At 35.9% G+C, this 25,533-nt stretch overlaps 1 protein-coding gene across 1 annotated transcript in view; it reads left to right on the top strand.

Moving 5' to 3' along the window:
- Window positions 1-25,533, top strand: part of INTS6 (integrator complex subunit 6) — a 124,102-nt gene that overhangs the window by 9,216 nt on the left and 89,353 nt on the right. Inside the window, exon 4 of the mRNA XM_007945226.2 lies at window positions 8,152-8,241. Coding sequence (XP_007943417.1) covers window positions 8,152-8,241 — 90 coding nt within the window. The remainder of the gene's footprint in view (window positions 1-8,151; window positions 8,242-25,533) is intronic.

Here is a 25,533-nt window from a genome sequence, read left to right as displayed (position 1 = left end):
GAGGAGTGGCTGGTGGGCTTGAACTGCCAGCTTTCTGGTTAGCAGTCAAATGCCTTAGGCACTATGCTAGAGTATAAAATGAGTTTGGTGGCACAGTGGTTAAAGCATTTGGTTGTTAACCCAAAGGTTGCCGGCTTGAGGCCCCTGGCCGCTTTGTAGGAGAAAGATGAGACAGTTTGGTTTTATAAAGATTTACAGCCTTGGAAACCCTAAGGAGCAAGTTCTTGTCGTAAAAGGGGTCACTATGAATAGGAATTGACTCAGCTGCAGTGGGTTTTGGTTAAAGGTATGACGTTCCAACATTTTGTATCCCCTGGTTTTGCTTAAATAAGCTGGTGGACTAATGGTCAAAGTCCTTGAAAGGGTTATATTCATTTGCAAAAGTTTATAATGAAAATAGTTCTGAGTGTATGAGTTAGAAAGCAGTGTAATACAGATTATTAGGTGATGTAATTTGTAACTAGTAAATGACAGAATTGATGCTGGCATGTTCGAGGAAAACTTTGTCTTAAAGTTGGTGGACTTAGGTATTAGGAAACATCAACAGTCTTCTGAGTATTTGGGTTTTTTTAATACACTGGAGGCATCTAAACAATTATTCTGAAAGAATTGAAAGCAATTATTTCAAATCGTAGTAAATGAAGAAAACTGATTATGCAGTGTGTTGTGAAGGTTTGGCTGCACATTGTTGTTGTTGTTGTTATATGCCGTCGAGTCAGCCCCGACTCATAGTGACCCCTCCTTGGGTTTTCAAGGCAGTATCACTACGGAAGTAGGATTGCCCAACATTACAGTGGGTGATATTACAAAGATCCAGTCCTCAAGCTATATAGAGTAGAGTACTTTTGGATTATCAGAAATAAGCAAAATTATGTCTCTCTGGTAATGCTTGAGTTGTATGTAGTTCATGATCATTTATATATTTGGTTAATAGTGATGTAAAATTTTTAATTTTGTGCAAATATATAATCCATTTCTCAAATCAATGAACTAGAAAGAAAAGCTGAGATTGCATACACAAGATTGGCCTAAATCAGGTAATAGAAAGAGTTAAAGAGTAGGAGTAATATATAAATTCTGTTGCTAATCCGGGATGGGTAAAATCTAATTCAAAGTGAGATTACATTGAATGGAAATCCTAATGTAAAAAGGAGTTACTTTGTCAGGTTCTCAAATCTTGCATTTTAATACTAACATTCTAAAACATGTCACACGTAACAGCAATATGTGGCATTTGGTTTGTGGTGAAGTGCATTACTAAAGTAAAACCATTAATGGATTTGTATTATAGTTAGGAAAGATATGTATTTTTTAAAGGTAGGCCCAAATATGGTTAATTTTTGTTTGTCATCTGTTTCAAAAATTTAAAGTCTACAGACAGTTGGTAAGGTTCTTAACACAAGCATCAGTAAATTGTTTGAATCAGAATCTGGCAAGAATGAATTTCTAGAAACTCAGGAATGGGTCTGGAGAAATTTAAGTATTCCTTCTACAAAATTTTCTTCCTGAAATTTGAGTTCCCTAGAAAACGAAGTATCTGCATTTTTTACTTCAAATCAGGGCCTCTTAAACTAATCTGGCATTTATGTCTTTTTCAATTTAAATTATGTTTTTAATCCTGTTATATATTTTTATATAAAGAATAATATGGTTGAATAAAGGAACCTATTGGTACACAATTGTGTAATGGAATTCCTTAAAACTAAAAATATATTTCCTTTAAAGTGGAATTTTAGCCTGTGCTTTTATGGTTATAGACGTGAATATATCCTAACATACCAGATTTTTATACACTATCAGGTTTTTAAAAGTGCCTTATTTTGGGATATTAAGCACATTTTAATTTTAAAGAGTGTTTGTTTTGAACAGGTAATAATAATAATAATAAAACAAACAAACCCATTGTCGTCAAGTCAATTCTGACTCGGTGAATAAATTATACATGGTTAAAAAAAATTCAAGTATTGTAAAAGTTACACGGTTGCTCACTTCCTTTCTTCAGGGGCAACCATGGTTAATCAGTTGCTAATGTGTTCTTCAGATATCTTTTGTATATAATCAAAGATGTTGTTTCAAAAGTAGTGATTTCTTAAGATGAACATTATAGAGTTTTCACATCAAAAGATTCATTTGTGTTATACCACTTGCCGTCTTAACTATAAAATAATCTTGTTGAATTCCAAAACAAAACTTCTAATAATTTTGACCAAGGAATATTGGCTTAAATGTAAGCCTATCAATTTAAATATATTTTGTTTGAATGTGTGATTAACTCAGTGTGTATTCATCCTTACAAAATAATGAAACAGCCTCCATATGCTAAAAAATAGTTAAGCAGTAATGATAAATTATTGGATAGAAAAATATAATTAACATATCAAAACTGATTTCATAGATCTTATCACTACAGTTTGAAGCTAAAATGAAAGTAATTTAAAGGAAAAATTAAATATATAAATATTAGTACAGGTAATAAGTAGTCTTGGCAAAAATTGTGGTTGTGGTATGTAAATGTCTGAGATTTAAGCAATCGTGATGTAAAGAATGCTATTCTAGTTGACTTGTTTTGCAACATATTAAAAGAAACTTCTGTATAGTTTTAAGTGTTTTTATGTCTAATAAGTCTTTGGAAGATTCTTTTAAAGTAAGCTTAAAGTGGAAGAATATTATGTTTCATATTAATATTTTTGTAAATACTTGCTTTATAGAAACTGAACTTTCACAGATTACATAGCCGACTATCAGAAAAAGTTTCTAGATGATTATGAGATGATTTCTCATATTTCACAGCAACATAAATTGTCACCATTTTGTTATCAGTGATGGTAGAGAGAAGTAGTAGGATAGATAATGCAGACTTCAGTTCTTTAATATTTTTGCTAGGTAGATTCTACAAAGTTGTAAATAAATAAACCTTGCTAGTCCAGCAACTTAATCATAACACAGTTAACAGTGATCTTGGAAAGTACTTGTCCAGTATATGCATGAGAATCTTTAGTGACTTAGTACTTACCTCTTAAGGTAATTCTTTCCATCTTGTAACATTTTTGCTTGTTGCTGTTATTTATTGGAAAAGGAAATACTAGATTGGAAAAAAAGCATAAACCATTTCTCAAAATACTTGCCTTTTGTTGCCTGGTGCCATGCTTTGGCCTAGGATTATCTATCTTAACATCTCATTTGTTGATTTTTATTGGCCATTGCCTTGAATAGAAATCATCCTAGCCTCTGGGTGGTGCAAATGTTTCATGCACTTGGCTGCTAACCAAAAGGTTTGAGGTTTGAGTCTAACCAGGGATTTCCTCAGAAAAAAGGCCTTGCTATCTACTTTGGAAAAATAAGCCATTGAAAATGCTGTGGAGCAGTTCTATTACAATACACATGGAGTCCCCATGAGTTCAAGTTGCCTCGACAGGAACTGGTTTGGTTTTGATTTTTCCTGTAATATAGCAAAAACAGCTAGACAGTAAGAGGTGTGGATTAACCGGAGATTCTGTCAAGGAGAGCCGGAGAGCTTGAACCTTGGTGCACATTTTTGCCTTAAACCAGGACAAAACTGTAGGGCAGTCACTTGTTATCCTTATGTATTTTTCAAAGGATTGGCACACATGGTAGAGCATGGTGGGACTGGTAGGAAAATGGAGTCCTTTGATCCTACAATGGATGTAGCCACTAAAATTTTTACTGCTTTTGCTTCAGTAGATAATGATTACCACCTGTTCAAGGATACATTAAAACTCCTGCCTTTTGCCCCATCACAATTTAAGTTTCTTTAGTAAAACAGAATTTTGATTGTGAGAATCATGTTAGTTTATATTTGGGAGAAGTTACCTTAACACTGCATTTTCAAAATGACTTTCTTTGCAAATTAACTTGTTCTGGTTTTCAAAAGCATTTTCTTTGTAGAAATAATTTCTAATGGGTACAATGTTACTGTAATGGTTAAAATTTTTTTATTGAGATTTTATATTTTAATTATTTAACACTGTGGTAATATTTAAGGAGCTCTGATGGAGGAGTGGATAAGGCATTTGTCCTTTTAACCAGAAGGTCAGCAATTCAAACCTACCTGCTGCTCCTTGGAAGGAAGATGGGGTAATCTACATCTGTAAAGATTTACATCCTCCAAAACTCAGTGGGTTCACTATGAGTCAGAATCAACTGTGAGTTTGGTTTGATTGTTGAGTATAGCAATAATTGTTGATAAAACTATAATAGGAAATTTTTAGTGAAATGAAATTTTTTAGTTCATACAGGAACTCTGGTGGCTTAGTGCCTAAGGCATTTGACTGCTGACCGGAAGGCTGGTGGTTCAAACCCACCAGCCACTCCTCAGAAGGAAGATGGGGCAATCTACTTCCGTAGTGATACTGCCTCAGAAACCCAAGGAGGGGTCTCTGAGTTGGAGCTGACTGGACGGCAGTGAGTTATTACCTCCCTGTGGCAAAACTCTTGAGCCTTTTGACCAATGTTAAAATCATAATTTTTAAATGACAACAAATAGGAATAGGGAATTACAAGACTTACTTCTTGAAGTGGACTATTATATTTTGTCTGCATAATAGTTTTTAGTTTTAAGTCTAGATTTCTTTGGGTCAGGAACCACTTCCTTGAGAGTAGAACAAGAGGATTGATTCTGTTAATGTGCAAAAGTTAACTTGTAGTCCCTCTACTGGCTGCCTTTGTCATAGCAGAGGTGTTTTTTTTTGTTTTTGAAATCTTACAGTTATGATAACCCAACCACTGCCATTGAATCAGTTTCTACTTTAGGACAGAGTAGAATTGCCCCCCATAGGGTTTCCAAGACTGTAAATCTTTACAGAAGCAGACTGCCTCATTGTTCTCCTGTGGAGCAGCTGGGGGAGTTGGAGCTGCTGACCTTTTGGTGAGCAGCTAAATGCTTTAACCATTGTACCACCAAAGATCTTTATAATTGTGGTAAAGGCTATGCATTACTTTATGACCAAGGTGAATTTTGAGAGAAAGTCCCCAGTGGAGTGAGTTCATAAACATGCTTATTAAGAATAAAAATATAAAATATAAAGCTTCAAGAATTACTGAATTAAATTGCAGAAGCTTGGCACCAGAGAGCATGGTATTTTCCAGTTAATGATATTATATTATAGAGATTAAATCATAAGTAATTGAGACTTTTGAATGTTCAGTTATCCTGTATGAAAACAAAAAGTAATTATTTTAAGATACTGGCAAACTATTGACAAACATGCCAGTTTTTTATTATGCTGTCGCCAACAGTAAGTATACTGTAAAAGATGAGAGGAGTAGAGCAAAATTGTATATAAGAAAACTTTCTTGAAGCAACACTTTCTGGTCATTTAGGCCTTTCTGCTGTGGTTTAGACATTCATGTTTAAGTGTATGTTAATTTGGAACATTTAAATAGGAGAAGTTTTTTCCTGGAGAAATAATAAAACATTCTTCTGTGTATAAATTATATTTATCATTTTTCTAATGCTTATACTACCTAATAATGCTTTCTTAGTGTGATTCTTGACTAAACTCAGAAGGAGATGTTAGACAATTACATATATAGTTAATTGAGTGCAAGAAGGATAGTAATATTTTTCTTTATTATTTTCTTTTATCTTTCAGTTTTCTGAGATTTAATAGCATTAAATAACAGTGCTGTTTTATTTTGTATTTATATAAATACTTCACAGATTGGTTGAAGTTATATATCCTTTTTTGAAAGTAAACATTGTTATGTTGTGTTTTATTTCACTGTGTTTGTCTTAGGGAAAGGCATATTCATTTACATATAGAAACACTGATGGATAAGCAGTCAGCAATAAGAAACCAATTAAAGAAATAGTCCTATCACAGTTAATTTTACTACAGATAGAATATATTAAAAAATGAAAAAGACCTGATTATAATACCATCCATTTTTGGGTGAATATGGCACAATCCAGGTTGGTTTAGAATTGTGTATCTAAGAGAATTTAGTTGATACTAACAGGACCTCTAGATACTTCAGAAAGACAATGTGATTTAGATATGGAAAGTCTTACTAAGATACTTTGCAAGTTGGGTGACCCTGGGTCATGTCTTTTAATCACCTTGAACATTTACCTTACCATGTATTGAGCATCAAATGTGATGATATACATGCTTTATTGTTACTATCAAGAGCCTGGTTATTATAGTAATTTTTGGCATAACCGCTGTGGAGGAGTAGTGTTTCGACTAAAAGCTTTGTTTTGTCCTGTAGAAAAAAGTAACTTTGATTTTAGTGTCTGAATTTAGCTTAAATTAATAACTCAAATAACTTTTTGCTGAGTTTCAGTACACTTTGAGTTTTGACATTATAATTCTTAAGAATGTATGTATTAATTTTGTGGTGGACATTATCATCCATAAGGGTCTTAATATGTAGTAGATTACTGCTTTATAATTATAAATATGATTAATTTTTGGGCTTCTGAATTTAAGATATAATGAAATTAGGTTGTTCAGTGGCTTTAAATTTTAGAAAAATTTATATTTATTAAAATTGAATAGATTGTGGACAGGGAAAAGGAAAAGCATTACACTTGTGAAAACAAGTCATTGCTCAGAGGTGGGAATGAACATTTCCTGTTTTTCAGCCCATGAGGAGACATGTAATTATTAGAGTTGATTATTCATGGGAGGGGGGGCAGGTAAACAACCCAATATAGTGTAATGTTGCCCAAGAATATTTTCCATTTAACATGAATGTTGTAGAGCAGGAAGGGAGGGTAAATTAATTCATGTTTTCTTCTTGTGATGTTTGAATGCTGTTATGCATTTGAACTCTTCTAGACGGTTATAATTATATCCAATACATTTAATTTTATTTTGCCCAGAGGCCCATTCTTCTGGAACTTCTGGAACCATATTTCCTGGGCATTGGTTTGAAAAATAATGTGACAGTGACAAGCTGTGTGACTTGCTCAAGACGTTTAATCTAACAGATACCCCCATTTTATGATGATTGGGTTATAGTCACAGAATTCCTGTGTGACATGTTTGTAAATCCATTCATTCAAGAAATATTTCCTATGTACTTTGGTGTTCTTGGAGGTAGCAATCATCTAAATATAATACTAAATCCTTCTCTTCCCCAGCGTTAAGTAACCATCCTTAATTTTAATTTTTCTTGTTGAACAATTGTTACATTTTGCTAACATCATAGTAACACAAGGCACTGCCGTTGAGTCGAATCTGACTCATAGTGACCCCTCCTTGGGTTTCCAAGGCAGTATCACTATGGAAGTAGACTGTTCACCCTTCCTGCCGAGGAGTGGCTGGTGGGTTTGAACTGCCAGCCTTCTGGTTAGCAGTCAAATGCCTTAGGCATTATGCCACCAGTAGGCCTGCTGTTTTTCATGGTGCCAGCACTTGCACACATTTACCTAGTTACTTGTTTAAACACTTTAATTACAGGCATAGTTATGACAGTATTCACCTATGCAGCCTTACACTTTAAAACATTTTCTCAGAATGCTCTAGTTTGTTACATCTTAAAAAATGTCAAATTACTAAAATTGAAGTACTAGAGTCATTTTTTCAGCAGTCACTTTTAATTACAGAAATATAAATGCTAATCATAAAATGGGAGCTCTGGTAGCATAGTGGCTAAGGCACTTGACTGCTAACCAAAAGGCTGGTGGTTCAAACCCACCAGCCACTCCTCGGAAGGAAGGTGGGGCAATCTACTTCTGTAGTGATACTGCCTGGGAAACCCAAGGAGGGGTCACTATGAGTAGGGTCCGACTCGATGGCAGATAACAATCATAAAATTAAAAACACATGTATAAAGAGGTTATACATTTCACCTTTTTCTCTACCTAATTCCATACTTTGAAGGTTAATTACTGTTTTAGTTTCTGTATCCTTATAAGCATTAAATGTGCAAACAGGTATATAACCAAACCAAACCCACTGTCATTGAGTTGATTCCTTCTGCATAGTGGCTGGTCGGTTTGAATTGGCAACCTTCTGGTTAGTAGTCAAATGCCTTAGGCACTGCACCACCACAGCAGGTATATACTGTGTATATATTATACTATAAAATAGAAGATACCCTATTCTGAGAATTGACTTTTTACTCAAAAAAATTGTAGGAGTATAAACTTTTAATACAATCAAATGTGTTTTTTGACTTTAGGGAAGAAACCCTTTTTTCTTGGAGCCAGCAATAATTATTACAATTACTGATGGGAGCAAGTTGACTACTACCAGTGGAGTCCAGGATGAGGTAAGTTTTGCTTATAACAGCATTGATTATGCAAATGCAGTTGAAGTCTTTATTTATATATGCACTGTAAGGATATAGAACATCTTAAATAGATTATCTTGATTTTTTTGATGCAATTTAGGTCTGTCTCCTAGGGCCCGTCCAGATGATTTGTTTGTAGAAGTATGGTCTCTAAATGTTCTTGAGTAAGAATCCCTTCTGTGGAAAGATTTTGAGCATCCCTCTCATCCCAAGTATATGTGTATTTATACATTCATGTAAATAAAGGTGACAGCATATGTTTGTATAATAATCATTAGTAAAATTGATATCTTATTTTCACATTAAAAAAAAAAAAAGGAAACAGTCTTCTAACAAATTTTTTCCGTATTTGAGAGGATTGTTATGTGCACTCCACTGTAAAGGCTACTAGACTAGAAAACAGCAAAGTCAGGGGGAATTTAAGATTAGGGAAAGTGGAGATTTTGAACATTTCATTCTGTCCAAGTTGAATACAGTGTAACTACTTTGTAGCTAACATCATCCATTGTCTACCAGCATGCCTTGTGGAGAGTTAACTTTGCATAGTTTTGTAGGGTGAATGCAATAGATTTTAAAAAAAATAAGGTGTTTTTCCTATAATATTTGAACTGCTCTTGAACATTTTCCAAAATAGGTTGATTTAGAAGATTATTTAGACTATTCTTTGCTCTTTGCATTTGCTTTAGAATCTTAATTTTAATTTCTCTTACATTTACGAAGAGTTTGATTAAGCAGGAAAAGTATCTTTAGCAGTATTTTCATTGTGTGACATTGTGAAATTCCAGTTGGACATGGAGTCGGGACATTGGTTGTAGTCTTGACTCAACTACTTTCTAACCATTAACTTTGCATGGGTCATCTAACCTTCCTAACTCTGTATCCTTATTGATGGAATAAAGATGATTATTCTTGCTTTATTACTTCAAAAGGTGTTGCAAGTCTGAAAGGAAATATATGTGAAAGTGCTTGGTAGGTTGTAAAGAAAAAGAACATAGTGAAGAATTTTGACTGCCTGATCTTGATTTTGGGGAAAGAGAGCTAGAATTGTTTTGTTTGAACAATTGATATTAAAGGGAATTTAGGATATAATTACAGATTATATAATATGGACATAAATTATAGTTCATAATTAAATAATTCATATTCTGTATGTAATTAATAGCCTTGGAATGCTCTGTAGCCACAGTTTAACAGGTTTTTGGACCTTTTTAGGCTGGGTTCCTACATGCAAAATAATGCATTCAAGGTGATCTGCCTTACTGCTTTTGTAGGAATCGCCTTTGGGATACAATATATTTTGTTCCCATATATGTGAGTCTGTATTGTTTGTAATATATGTTTTGTGAGACCTTCTGTAGCTTTTAAAAACACCTTGAAATAGATATGGGTTATTAGAATTGCTCCTTTCCTTCTATCTAGGTCCTTCCTTGGAAAGGGATTTGAGAAATGTGACTGTGTATAACCAGAAATTACTTTAGAGTAAGGTTAGGAAGATTTTCCTGTGGGCAAGGGTCTTACTTTCATTTCTCTTGCATCTTCTACAGTATGTAGCCGTAGTACTGAGAGCACAGATTCTATTAAAAAAAAAAAAAAGTTGATTATAGACATTACTGTTTTGAATCTAGTAGTTACCCAGCTCAAAATTGTTTACTACTGCTACTTCTTATCTGAGGTGGAAGGTTCAGTTGTTTTAAGGCAAAGGTTATTTTAGTTATGAAGTTGGAACATAGGTCTATGATTTGTTTTGGTTTTCAAGTTCAGGAATATCTTTGATCCTTTGTAAAATGTTTGGATTTTAGTGATCTAACAAGACTTAGCTTGTGGGACAGATAATGTATGTATTGTTGTATACCAAACCAAAACCCGTAACTCACTGCCGTGGAGTCGGATCCCACTCGTAGCGACATAGCGACCCCTCCTTGGGTTTCCGAGGTGGTATCACTACGGAAGTAGATTGCCCAACCGTCCTTCTAAGGAGTGGCTGGTGGGTTTGAACCGTCAGCTGGTTAGCAGTCAAATGCCTTAGGCACTACACCACCAGAGCTCCGTGTATTGTTGTATAGATGCACATATTATTGAAGCTTATTTTCTGCCAAAATGTGAAATACTGGTGTTACTGTGCCTGAAAAATTAAATTATGTGAAGCATAAAGATGCTTTTTGTTTTGCTTTTTGTGTATGTGTGTGTGCATGTGCACATGTGTTCATATATGCTAAAATATGATCTATGTTGTAATTTCTACTAGAGAATAACAGACATAATTTTGTCTTTATATTTCTTTTTCTTAAAATTTCTCACATTTACCTTTGGAAAAAGTTGATTTTTTTTTTTGAATTTATTGAATGAATGATTGTATCAGCAATTTCTACATTAGGAGTGTGTGTGTAATTCTTAGTTGGATGTGGTTACTGTTTATGTGATCTGTTACTATTTATGGAATTGCACTTTCCACATGTATGGTATCCTTTGCTCAAGAGTCGTATTAGCTATCATAGTATACTAGTTATATCTGTTCTAATGCTACTTTTTAGAAGTAAGTATTTCTGCTGCTTTAAAATTATCGTCATAGCATATGAGGAAATCTAGAGTTCATTCAGTCTTACCTTGTTTTACAGATGAGGAAATTGAGATCCTGAGAGGTAACAACAATAACAAAAAAAAACCCAAACATTTTTTATTACCAAACTATAGATAAGAATTTATCTAAATTCTAAAGACATTCCAGCTCCTTTAGACCAGTGCTTTTTTCCTGATATACTAATGCCTCTCATTGATTTTATGTTTTTGTGTGTTCTTAAAATTTACTATTTTCGGATTTCTTGTTTGTCTGCTTCAGCTATATGTATTGTAGTGACATAGATATTTCGTTCTTATTCATACAGTCTTTCACAAATGACTGTTGTGACCAATGCGGTCTGGGCAATGAGGATAACAAAGATGAATAAGATGGATTTCTGGTTTTTATGTCCACACACAGTCTTATGGGGGAAATCAGCTATTAGTCTTATGCAATAATAAAATACAGATACAAACTAAGTATATGGGAACATTAAAGAGGGTGAGTTAATATTATCTATTTTGAACTCATGTTAAATCTTGTGTAATGTGAATTTTTATAGTTGTAATTTCAACTTTGATTGATGAGAATCAGGGATCTTGTGGATATTTTGTTACATGGTGTGGCTAATAGTTCACATCTATGAGCTTTATGAAAGAAGTCTGATATGAAGTTGTTTTGAGCCTAGAAAATAGTTAATGGAAAAACTTTGTGACATTTTGTGTCTTGACATGGGTGAGATGAATAAGCCAAAATAACCCAGTTTTTTTTTTTTTTTTTTTAATAACTAAACCCACTGCCAGTAAGTCTATTCAGACTCATAGTGATCCTGTAGGACTGCATAGAACTGTCCCAGTTTTTTTTTTTTTTTTTAACTTGTTTATCTAAAGAATATAGGAATATTAATGTACTCTGTAACAGATTTGCATCATAGGTGAAAATCTTGAGCTGTATGTTCATTTTACAGTAATTTGTGACGTTATCTTCTTTAGCCTCATTTGTTAAAGTCCAGGCCATTGTCTGAGGTATCATAGATTTTTGGATAACCATGTCCAAGGCTTTTGATGACTGCTTGGATTGGAAGTGTATGTTTTTTGCTTTTAATTTTTTAATGGAGCTATTTGATAAAACTGGTTGTTTCCAATATTTACATTTGTGAGGAATGAGTTACATGAGACTTTGTATTCTTCACACACAAGAAATTTATACTACTTTATCCCATAGTAGTAATCTTTAATGTCGATAAACATACCTGTGGTCAAGTATTCATCGTACTATTCTTTTCGACTTACTAATATATCAACTACTTTGGTAGAATTAACAAATAATGGAATTACTGAAATTTTTTTTTTCTAGTTTTCCTTCTCTGCAAAGATCTTCTCTAGTTACTACTTGCAATGGAAAACTATTTTGTACTGATTCCAGGAACACATGGCTAACTATATTGCTCAATAAAGCAGCCCAGGACAAATCCTGCCAGTGCCTTCTTGGTGATGAATGACATTCCAGGATAGTGTAGCAGTTATTTTTCTCTTCCTTGAAAGTGCTAATAGTAGTACAGTCAGTCCCAAGGTTATGAAGTTCAACGTACGTACAACCCATATTACAAACCAACCCCTGTAAAGCCTAGTATATTAAAAATTCAAGGTGCATACGATGATTTGTTATAACACATAGGAGCTGTGTTGTGAAGCACATCCAAATAACATTATTGTTACTGCATTATAGATGTTTTAGTATATTTGGAAGTGTTTTTGAAATGTTTTTTATACATACGAAGGTACATTATATACTATATACTAAGATAAACATTTGACTAATAGTGTTTGTCAAACAAACATTTGTCAAATAAACATTTGACTAACTGTACCTAATTATTCTGATTTACATATAAAGACTGATTTAGGAATAGAACTTGTTTGCAATCTGGGGACTACCTGTATTATCTTTCAGATACTGAGATTTCTATATGCTGAAGGATCCTTTTGCATTTTTTTTTTAAAAACAATTATTACTATTTTTAAACTTTTTATTGTGATTTGGGTAAAGGTTTACAGAGCAAATTGGTTTTCCATTTAACAATTCATACGCATTTTATTTCATGAGATTGATTGCAATCCCCACAATGTAACAGCACTCTTTCCACTTCCTCCCCGTGTTTAGTCTTTCCGTTTGTCCTTCTTTCCTATCCCTTCCTGCCTTCTGAGCTTTATCCCTGGACAAATGCTGCACTTCTGATCTCATATGGTTGGCTGTTCTAAGGAGTGTGTACCTCCCTGGTGTTACTGTTCACCTTAAAGGCCTGTTGTTGGTTGGAAGTTGAGCCATGGGGATGTGTTTGGTTCCAGGCTTGAAGAGTGTATAAGGGCCATAGTCTTGGGAGGTTCCACCAATCTGTATCAGACCAATAAGCCTGGTCTTTTTTACAATTTTGAGTTTTGTTCCACACTGTTTTCCCACTCTACCTCGGACATCCTACTGTGATTCTTTTCAAAGCCATAGCTGGGCACCATCTAGTTCTGGTCTCAGGATTGTGGAAACTGGAGTTCACACGGTCTATTAGTTCTTTGACTAATTGTTTGCATGATAGTCTTTACTCTTTGCTCTGGATAGTGAAGACCAGTAGTTGCACCTTAGATGGTTGCTCACTTCTGTGTCTTTTCATCAATATTATAATTGCTTTGGAGGCTAACAATTTAGAGAAGATTTTTATAGAAAAGAAAAAAAACAACTGTTGGCTGTGGACATTAGCAGTTTTGCTAGTTTCTATTAGCTTTCCCAATTTAATTAACTACATCTAGTTCTTTTCTTTTTTCTTTTTTTAGCTTTTTGTTATTTTGGGTGAAATTTTACAAAGCAGATATGTTTTACATTCCATAGTTCATGTACATTTTGTTTTGTGACACAGTGTAACAGCTCCCCTCCCACTTCCTCCCTCTGGTTATCCTTTCCTTGTGTCCTTCTTGCCTAGGCATTTCTGTCTCCCTACCTTTCTCCCTTTGCAAATGCTGTCCTTCTGATATCCAAGGCGTGCATCTCCCTGGTGTAGATGTTCACCTCTTAAAAACCAAAAACCAAACTCATTGTCATTGAGTCGGATCTGACTCATGGTGACCCCTCCTTGGGTTTCTAAAACAATATCACTATGGAAATAGATTGCCCAGTCTTCCTTCCAAGGAATGGCAGGTGGGTTTGAACTGCCAGGCTTCTGGTTAGCACTCAGATGCCTTCAGCACTACACCACCAGAGCTCCCCATTATGGCTGAGAGTTAAGCTGTGGGAGTGTCCAATTCCAGGCTCAATGGGTGATTTGGAGCCATAGTTTTAAGGGTTTCACCAGTCTCTAAACTACATATGGTTTTATGACTTCTTAGAACAGTTCAATAAGGATACTGGCTTACAGCAAGAGAGTATCTGAGTAATTTCAGCTGTGGATGAAAATGGCTATAGCTTGAGGTCTTATCTTTCAGCTTAACAGTTCTTAAAAACTGATACAAAAATCCCATCAGTCTTTGAGGTGTGGATTAGGATGCACAGTGATATTTCTGCATCATTCTGGGCTGTGTCAATGGTTTTATCTTAACTGGTAAGGATCTATTGATATAGTTTGCATTTAACTCTAAGTGAGTTGTACTGATAAAAAGTGCAAAATGTTTTGAAATCTGTTTCTAGTATCTGAAATGACTTGGAAACCACAACCATATCTTCCTTTCCTCTCAAAGTAAAATGTTTTATTTCATTAAAATCACTAAAAATATGTACAAAAAATTGTCAAAAATCTATTATACTTGTGTCAGTGGGAAACTTTTCTCTTTTTTCAAAAGACTTGCAAGGCATCATGCAGAATGCTTCCATAGTGTAGTATGATAGAATGTGTCAAACGGATCTGTGTTTAAATGTATGTCTGAGTTGGTTTTTCTTGTAGTCCTGCCTCTTCATATTGATACTGTAGAGGCTCAGTAGCAATGTCAAGATTAGCTTTTCGGTAACTGATTTGTGATTCAGATGTTCTAAATACTTATACAACATTACTATAGTTATTACTGTATATGTTCGTTGCTACCAGTTCAACTTCCCAAGAACATTGAGTAAGACTGTTGGATATAGAGCATTTTTATTCTTTTTCTACTTATTTTTGACTCTGTTTTCTCAGCCTCTGGATTTATTACTTCTGATGTGCCGTAGAAATGTGTACATCTACAGTTTTTAGTTTGTTGGGATATATGTAATTATTAAAATACATAATTAAAAGAAATAGAAATACTTAAATCTAATATTTGCAGTGAATTTTCAGCAGTTTATATTTGTATTACTCTTATTAGATATACCTTTTTGTGTTGTTATATGGTAAAAAAAGCTCTTAGAAATGTTTTCAGGTGTACACAAAACCAAAAAAAACCAAACTCACTGCTGTTGAGTCATTTCTGACTCATAGCAATCCCTCCTTAGGTTTCTGAGGTGGTATTGCTACAGAAGTTTGCTTAACTTTCCTTCCGAGGAGTAGCTGGTGGGTTTGAACTGCCTGCCTTCTGGTTAGCAGTTAAATGCCTTAGGTACTACACCACCAGAGCTCCTAATAATAGAGTAATTAAAAAGAAATATTGACTAACTATTCTTTAATGAGGAGCTCTCATAGCGTAGTGCCTGAGGCACTTGACTGCTAACCAGAAGGCTAGTGGTTCAAACCCACCAGCCACTCCTCAGAAGGAAGGCAGTCTACTTCCGTAGTAATACCGCCTCAGAAACCGGAGGGGGTGGCTATGAGTCGGGTACTACTCAAGGCACATAACAACAACTCTTTAATAAGAGCCAGCTGAACTGCACCTAACAACAACTCTTCAGTGAAGCTACGGTAATCAAGTTAATCTGCAATGTAGAATTTTGTGGTAGGAAATATCAAAATAGTTTTTATTCAGAGGGTAAAGCAACTTCATTTTGTATTTATTATCCTATCACAATGAATAAACAATAATAGACTCTACACATGTAAGGAAAATTTCATTTAGAAATATTTCTATTACTCTCTGATGCTAGCTCTTCCATATATAAACTACGGTGATATTTAGAACAGTAGCTTTCATGTGGCTGCATCAATATCACCTATGTTGCTTTTTTAAATATACATGTCTTGGCTCTAATTTTGGAAATTGTAATTTCGTTGCTCTGAGCAGGGATCTGGGAATCTGTATTATTTGAAAAGTGTCCTTCACAGAGCTGTGTATACACAGAGAGATGGCTGGGGGGTGGGGGCGGGAGTGCATGGGAGAGAAGGACACAGGGAAGAGGTGACCATGGGGAGGAAGTAGGAAGAAAGCTGTTGCGTTGTGGGAAATTGCAGTCAATGTAATGAGACAAAGTATATGAACTGCTGTATGGGAAATGAATTTACGCTGTAAACTTCCACCCAAATCACAATAAAAATTAAAGGAGAAAAAGCATCCTTCATAATGAAATCTGTGCGAGCCAGAACTTGATGGGACTGCCTTGTTTTTCTGGATCTCACAAGTTATCTGCCTTTGATAGGGTACAGTCTTAATACTTTCCTATCACTTGTTTTGGTGGAAGAATACTTGAATTTCCTTTCTCAGACAGGTTTCTGCCTTACCAGGTTCCAGCTTTTGCAGGTTTTACTGCATTTTCTTCTGGGTAATAGGGAAATGATGATAGAATTAAACAGGGCACAGTGCTTAAGGCACTTGGCTGCTAAGCAGAAGGTTGGCGGTTCAAACTGCCTCGGAAACCCAGTAGGGGTCACTATGAGTTGGAATAGACTTGATGGCAGGAAATTTTCATTTTTTCTTTTAATTGACCCTAGAAGAAGCCCTCATAGTTCATGGTTAAGCACTCAGCTGCTCCATGGGCTGTAAAGGTGACAGCCTTGGAAACCCTATGGGGTTTCTCTGGGTTCTATAAGGTCGTTATAGTCAGAATTGACTATATAGCAACAGGTTTTGGTATTGCCCCTAGAAAAGTACTGTCTTGAAGCAGGCAAGTAAATAATAAGCAGTTGTAATACATTGAGGTAATCTCATGATAGAAGTAAACAGAAGGTTCTGAAAGAACATAAAGTAAGGAGTTAAGTTTTAAAGGATGAGCAGGGAATTAATGCATAACATTTTAGAAAGAGAGAACAGTGTGTATGAAAGTTTGAAAGCATAAAAAGCAGTATATGGGGAGAGTAGAAATTATGTGACTGGAGTATGCAAATTGTAGGGAAGAGGAGTGGCTGCTTGAAGTGTAGGCATAGGCCAGATGCCCTAAGAAAACTGGGTAGTTCTGTTAACATTTATGGAGGAGATGTAAAAATGATGTAGAGGTGTCTGACCTTCATGAGAGGGAGAGAGCATCAGTATCAGCTGAAGGCTGATTTCTGTGAAGCAAAGGTCAGACATACCTACTCTCTCCAACCTTTTTCCAAATACTGATACCAACTATCCTTCTCATGGTACACAGTGTTTCTCTACTGGATTTGATAATTTGTTACAAATGTTGCATAGAATTCATATTCAGACAATACTCATGATAATGGGTTTATTAGGGAAGTAACAGGTTCAGAAATAACTCGGGGTATAATTTTCAGTCAGGACAGTGTCTTCGCCATGGCTGTAGGCATGCCTCTCTCTGGTTCTCAGCCTGTCTCAGCCTGTGACCCCTCAGTCTCTGCTCTGCTTGAATGTAGTTGTTGTTGTTGTTGGGTACTGTTGAGTCGTTTCCGACTCATAGAGACCTCATACACAGCAGAACGAAATAGCACCCGATCCTGCTCCAGTTCCATGATCCTTGCAATACTTGAACCCATTGTCGCAGCCACCATGTCAATCTATCTCATCAAAGGCCTTCCCCTCTTTCGTCGACCCTTCACCTTACCAATCATGACATCCTTCTCCAGGGAATGGTCTCCTCTGACAACATGATCAAAGTAGGTGAGACAAAATCTGGTCATTCTCGCTTCCAAGGAGCATCTTGGCTGCACTTCCTCCAGGACAGATCTGTTAGCTCTTTTAGCAGTCCATGGTACTTTCAGCATTCTTCGCCAGCACCACAACTCAAAAGCATCAACTCTTCTTCGGTCTTCCTTATTCATTGTCCAGCTTTATTCATTGTCCAGCATAATTCTGCTTGAATAAGTGTTAACAAAGCTCTTTAGCTCTGTCATTATGTGTCTGGAAGTACTGCACTCCACCAGCAAGTCTCCTGCCCAAAAGTGCTCCACTTCCTCACTTCATGGGCCAGGAAGCCCACTGTGCCATCTCTTGCTGGTCTCCTGGTTCTTTTGCTTCTATTGCTTCTGCTGTTTCTCTGCCACTGATTCTTATTGTCTCTTGCCATCTCCAGTGTTACATAGGGTTCTATATACCTTATTTGCATGATGCCACCCCTACAAGGATGCCATGCACCTTATTTCCTTGGTGGGTCATAAGTACTTCATTTGCAAAGTCCCACCCAGTCATTTAAGGAGCTCTTGTGGCTTAGTGCCTAAGAGCACTTGACTGCTAACCAACAGGCTGGCAGTTGGAACTCACCAGCTACTCCTCAGAAGGAAGGTTGAGCAGTCTACTTCCGTAGTGATACTGCCTTGGAAGCCCAAGGAGGGGTCACTGTGAGTCAGATCCAACTCAACAGTAGTGAGTTTGGTTTTTTTGGTTTGACTTGGTGGGTGTTACAAAGACTATGCCTAGAAGGGCCATTTTAAGTAATTCACTGCACTGCAGTTGCTGGACTGGAGTATGGTGGTCAAATCTAAAGTCTCTTAAAGGTTTTGCTATGCAGATACCTTGTGAGGCTCAGAGCAAGGGAATAATTTTCTCTCAGTTAAATTTTATCAGACACCAGAAAAGGTGAAGCTGAGATGACTTTTGGAGAACCTGACTGGATCAGATGGATACCTGCAGCAGACCTGAATAGCTGGTGCTTGGATGATCTCACCCTGAAGACTCTTTGCTCTAGTGAAAAGACAAATTGTTAATGACGGTTTAGGACTGGTAAATGATCGGAAGGGGGATGTTACTCTTCAAGTATGAAAGAACGATGGCAAAAAAAAAAACCAGGATGGCCTACAGTGCTATGGGTTGCTTTTATATGGCCTTTCTAGCATAGTCATGTAACTCCCACCAAAAGATTGGGTTGGACTATACAGTTAAGGTATTTATAGCCCACTAAGGGGGTTAGACCACCAGCCACTCCTCGGAAGGAAGGTTGGGCATTCCTACTTCCGTAGCGATACTGCCTCAGAAACCCAAGGAGGGGTCGCTGTGAGTCGGGGCCGACTCGATGGCAAACAACAACAACAGCAAGGGGGTTAGAAGGAGCTCTGGTAGCATAGTGGCTAAAGCACTTGACTGCTAACAAGAAGGCTGGCGGTTCAAACCCACCAGCCACTCCTTGGAAGGAAGGTTGGGCAATCCTACTTCCGTAGTGATACTGCCTCGGAAACCCGAGGAGGGGTCGCTATGAGTCGGGGCTGACTCGACGGCACATAACAACAACAAGGGGGTTAGATAGCTTGTTGCTCATTCAAATAAGGTGCATGGCACACTTGTAAGGGTGAGAGCATGCAAATGTATGGAATGCTAGTGAGGGGATGGATTGTCAGTTTTGCCATCCTGCTAGGCTTAAAAGAGAGGCAATCTTAGAGCATAGGGAGCAGGGACCACTACCAAGAGTAATAGGTGGCAGCGGAGCATGTCCTTTGGATCCATGATCCCTGCATTGAGAACCTCTTATACCCAGAAGACAGAGAGCTGTACCACCAGAGATGGTGAGAAATAGGGCAGCAGAACCAGGAGACTGGCAGGAGATGGTACAGCAGGCTTCTTGGCTTGTGGAGCAAGAAAGCTGAGCACCTTCTGGCAGAAGGCTTATTGGTAGAGTAAGATACCTCTGGGCAAAGAACTTTGTACCTCTTGCCTGAGCAGCACAGAGGCTGGGCCAGCCCTAGAGACCTGAGAGGTAGAGGGCTAAGAGGCTGAGGGTCAAGAGGCTTAGGGCCAAGGAGAAGCCTGCCTGAGGGTAAGACTGAGAAGAGGCTGCCCTGACCAAAGAACTGAATCTTGAGTCATTTCTGGTACTGAATTATAGCCTGTTACTTCCCTAATAAACCCCATAATTATGAGTATTGTCTGTGATTTCTGTGTGGCCATTGAAATGAATTACTGAACCCAGCAGAGGAGTAGAGAGTACCATGAGAGGGATGTTGGTATCAAAATTGGTGAAAATATTGGAGGATGGAGATAAGTCTAACCTCCACCCCATAGGAGCTGCTTTGAACTGTGGTTTTGATTTTCTTTCTCCCTTGTGAAGTTAGAGGAGGTCAGATACCCCCTCCATTCCATTTTACAGGAGATATTGAAGAGTTTAAGCAGGTAAATGACCTGATCAGATTTGCATTTTAGTAAATGCATTTCATCATCAAAATAAAAGAGGATAGATTGAAGGATGGTAAAATTGGAAGAATTAGCGGACTATAGTCACAACCCAGGGAAACATGGGGAGTGCCAAAACTAAGCCAGTGGTGGGTCTCTGTTGCTAAATTCCCTGAAATTATATTTAGATACTGTCTGTATGCTTGTATACACACTTTTTTAGGGAGAGAATTCCATAGTTTTAATCATATTTTCAAACAAATTTTAAAAACACTGCAATAGTATTATTATACTATGACACCTGTGAGGGTGGTGGTGGTGTTAACTAACTTGGGATATAAGATAAGTGAGAGAAAGAATGTAAAGTAATTGTGTGTGATAGACAAAGTACTCATTATCTTTAGGATAAGAATGTTTTAAAGGAGCTGTGAGCCAATTCTTAAAAAATGATAACCTCAAAAACTTCTTCTTGCCTTAAGTTTTATGTCTTAGGAAAAAAGGTATTATATATTTGAAAATAAGAGAAATGAGCAGAATTTTATCTCTGGATTCCTATAAATAGATTTTTTATTTTGAAGAAGATGAAATAAATACACCTTAGATAATCCTATTATTATAAGCTTTTTCCTTTTTTTTTTCCCTTATGGACATGATGTGATCATTTAAAATTGCTTATTTCAAGCAAATTTCAACATTGAAATTCATGAGGATGTTAGGATAAGAGCATTGTGTATGTGTGGTGCACCTTGTGCAGGTGTCGGGTCAGTTAGGGGATGCAAGTGTAATTCGTTTTCCTATGTTCTGCATCTTATTTAAGAATAGCAGTGGATTGGTTATCAAACTTTAACAATGGCATTGGCAGTTTTCTGTTATCCTTAGCCTTTTCAGTGTATTTTATGCTTCTCTAAGTTAGATTTGAGATTTGAGAGAATGCATATGTTGAGTATTGGGATATCTGACGGGGCACACTCACAGAAGCCTTGGGCTGCTAGTCTTTTTTAAGTACTTGATTATATTGAGTTAGCTGCATTCACCTAAATAGTTATTTAACTTTACCCTTCAGCTGTTCTCTTTAGACTTTATAGACTAGATTTTAAATATTTTAGATTTGTACGTTAGAAATAAATTTTATGCAGTGACTGAAACAATGTTGAAACTGTGGCCTTTACATCAAGGCAAGGCTATATTTTTATCTAGACAAGGCTATCTTGGTATATATTTCCCCACGTTCTGTCTTTTCAGGTTGAATTACTGATTCCCCTCCCCCCTTTGTTTTGTTTGTTGTAGTTTTGATGTTTTTTTTCCTTTCAGCTAAAGGAGCAGCCCAGTGGTTTTCAAGAAGTGCTAAAGTGCACTGACTGTCTCATGATGACTGGTGCCTCAGGGAGGGTCATGATTCCTGGATACAGGATCGACCTGATCCTGGATGTCACTTCAAGCAGTCAGATCGTGGGGAAATGCCTTGTCTAATGGCTAGCCTTCCTCAAAAGTCTGATGCTAGTCATCTCGGAAGGCCTCAGAAAAAGCCTTAAAGGTGAGCAGAGTAGAGTGTAGTTCTCTCTGGGGGCTGTGACTATTTGTCGGAGAATCTGATTCAACATAGAGTGAGAACACTAACCTGATAATCCAGGTTAAATTGGTAAATTAATGTCGAGTTTCTAGATTTATTGATGATCAGACCCAACTTTTGAGTTATTAGAAATCACCCTCCTAAACTTAAGATCTTTTTAATGAGGGGAGGGGGGTGCTCTTCAGAGCCCTAGATTAGCACCTCTTGTCTTAAACGAAAACAGCCTTACTATCATACTAACGTACACAATGGTTAAAACTAATATAGTTCTGAAGTATGATAATAGTTGTTAAGTAGAGATAGATTTTTATTTTTTTTATAATTAAATTTGGCTAGTGAGGTATTCTCTTAGTTTGTATATTTATCATATACCAATTATTTATCAGATAATTGGGTTTCAGGAGTTGGGAAGACAAGTTTGTATTTTGTTTGTCTATCATTAAAAATATTTTCTAAAACATAGCCATCTTTGAAGCATTTTGGATTTATGTAGCTCATATTTTATTGCATTCAACTTGAAGAATATTGATATTATGTGCCTGATTTGAATAACAGTGTTTTAGCCCCATGGAAAAAGTTTAATTCTAGGCCTCTTTCTCTGTAGTTTGAAACCCTTATGGAACGTGGTTGTTCTGTAGTATCTTTATTGCTGAATTTTCAAGTGAGCTCTAAAATTTGTTCTAAGACTGACTAGTTTATTTTTGATTGAATTACCTGCATTAGTGAAAAAAATCTAGAACGTACACACTCCTCTTTGTATCTATGTTTTTTTAATTTAGAAAGTATATACATTACAGCTCTATTAATATGTTCCTTTTTAGAAAACATATACAAAAATGGAAATTTTAAAGATAGGATTAAAAAAACCTCTGTGAAGGAACTTCTGATGTCCCCCCCCCCCCAATACCCTGGGTCATGATGTATACCAAGGGTTGGCATACTTTTTTTTTTTTTTTTTTAAAGGGGTCAGATAGTAAATGCTTTAGGCTTTTCAGCTCAGATGGTCTCTGGAACTACTTGACTTTACCATTATAGGGCAAAAGCAGGTAATAGACAGTATACTAGGTGAATGTCTGTGTTCCAAAAAATTTTATTTAGAAAACCAAGCAGTGCCTGGATTTGGCTAGTGGGCCATAGTTTGTTGACACCTGGTGCATACCCTATTTTGCAGAGCACTGCCCTAGAGCTTGAAGTTATGTAAATACTACTTCTGTTAGGTCTTTTTCACCATCAGTTTTAGAATAGACTTTAGCCATGCAGTTATCTTTTATGAAGTAAGCATAAGAAGAACGCTAATAGAATGTATTCCATTTGATTGAACAAAGTACTTACTGAACACTAGTGATGTTAAGAATACTAGGTTAGCTACTGGGATCATTAGTTTCGTAAGAAAGGTGGGTAAACAGAGTTAAGGCATTGTTTGGGAAGTAAAATGATAAAAGCATAAATGAATGAAATGGTATTGAGAAAATGAGGCTGGAGCTGCTGCTGGGAAATGATGTCTTGAATTGGTTTACAAAGTGGATGAGTGAAAAGGCATAAAGCTCATAGAGAACATGGAAGTATATACCTCAGAATTAATAGTTGGTAAAGTGCTCAAGAAAAAGCAGCAGGAAATGACACTGAACGGGTTGGCATGACCCACTGTGTAGACTCTGCCAAGGAGCTTTGCCTTAGATATGATGACAGAAGCCACTGAAGAACTTGTAGTAGATGAGAAAATAATCAGATTTGCATGTTAGAAAGATAGTGGCAGTAATGGGGACTATAGAAAGAGTAGATTTTTTGGCAACTCATCTTTTTTGACTTTGCAGAAGAGGATACAGATGTTTGTGGGTCATTTTATACTGGGCTTAAAATTAAAAAAGAAAGCAAGCTTGGAATACTGCTTAGCAATGAAAAAAAGCAAACTACTCATATGCTACAGCATGAACCTCAAAAACATGCTAAGTCAGTGAAGCTAGATGTAAAAGGCCACGTATTGAATCATTCCATTTATATAGAATGCCCAGAAGATAGATCAGTGATTGGGAAGTGGACTGGAAATTAACTGCAAATGGGCACCCAGGGATTTTTTTGGGGTGATGGAGATGTTTTAAAACTGGATGGTAGAGATGTAGCACAATTTTGTAAATGTACTAAAAATCATTGAATTGAACACTTAAAATTGGGTGAATTTTATAGTAGGTAATTATACCTCAATAAAGCTGTTAAAAAACAGTAGAAAGGTTTCACCTTTGAAATTTGTTGGAGTAAAACTTTGTTAAATAAATTGTTTTTATATTCCTGGTTGCGAGGTGATAGCTTTTTCCTCTGAACAAATATTGACCTTAAAAGCAGAAGAAATTTTTTTTTTTTTTTCATTTTTTAGAATGAATCTGATTCAACATAGAGTGAGAACACTAACCTGATAATTCACCAATAAAAAGAAATGACATACTGACATGCTTACAACATGGATGAACCATGTTGTTGTTTGGTTGGTTTTTTACCTCAGAGGAACTAATTAACAAGTGTAACTGTAGATACTAGCAGCTAAAGAAACCAAGTTATTACATTTTATAGAATTCCCATTGACTTGAATAATTTCTTAACTTTCCTTCCCTGATTAGATGTGATATGGTAAGAACCTTCTTAATTGGCTTATATTGGATAGTAATATTAAAAATGTAGACATAACAAGGGAAATTTACTGTTTTCAAGAAGATAATTGCTAAAGAATCTGAAGTATGATGCTTTTAAATTTATAAATTATTTTCTTATAATATTAACATTCATAGAAAATGAATAAAAAAATACAAAACAGTTGGAAAATGATTAATTTCAATCATAAATACTTACTGAGGAGGGCCTACTACGTACTAGCATTGTTTCTCAGAAACACAGTTACTTTTTTTTTTTAATTCCTGGCTGTCAAAATAGTATATAAGTTTCAGTTAAATCAATAAATATATGTATGTATGTAAATACATATGTATAAAAACTTAAATGTATAACTTTTTATACATACATAGACAAATTTTGCTTTTAAGGTAATTTCACATTGTTTAATTCTCAGTAGTTCTATGAGAGTATTAGTAAAATGAGTATTAGCAAAACTGACCTACAAGTAACAGGCAGAGCTATGACTTGATTTTTATTTTAATTCAAGTCCATTGCCTTTTCACTCTAATGTGGAATTTTAAAAAACCAATACTGTACTGCGTAAGAATAGATGTGATCACTGTAATAGAATTGAGAATCCAGAAATTGGTTTTCAACAAGAGTGCCAAAACAATTCATTGGGGGAAAAGATCAGTCTTTTCAACAAATGGTCTTGGATAAGTGGATATCCACAAGCAAGAGAGTGAAGTTGGACCTTTATCTAACACCATATACAAAAAATAAAAATAGAACACAGATCTAAATGTAAGAGGTCTTAAAACAGTAAAACTCTTAGAATAAACAACATAGGTATAAATCTTTATAACCTTGAATTAGGCAACGTATTCTTGGATATGATACCAAAAGTACAACCAAAGGAAAAATAGATAAATTGTACTTCACTAAAATTAAAAACTTTTGTTGTTCAAAGGATCCTATCAAAAAAGTGAGAAAGGGATAAAATAATTTGCAAATGATCTATCTGGTGAGGATCTAGTATTTAAAATACGTAACGAACTTTTACAACTCAAAAATAAGAGGACAGGTACAACCATTGTGGAAAGCAGTATGGCGATTCCTTCAAAAGTTGGAGATACAAATACCATTTGACCCAGCCATCCCATTACTAGGTATATACC

This window comes from Orycteropus afer, unplaced genomic scaffold (assembly GCF_000298275.1).
Source record: "Orycteropus afer afer isolate SDZICR_OR568_19922 unplaced genomic scaffold, OryAfe1.0 scaffold00134, whole genome shotgun sequence".
Classification (NCBI taxonomy): domain Eukaryota; kingdom Metazoa; phylum Chordata; class Mammalia; order Tubulidentata; family Orycteropodidae; genus Orycteropus; species Orycteropus afer.
Note: the sequence above shows the minus strand (reverse complement) of the source record. Positions and strands in the feature narration are given on the sequence as shown.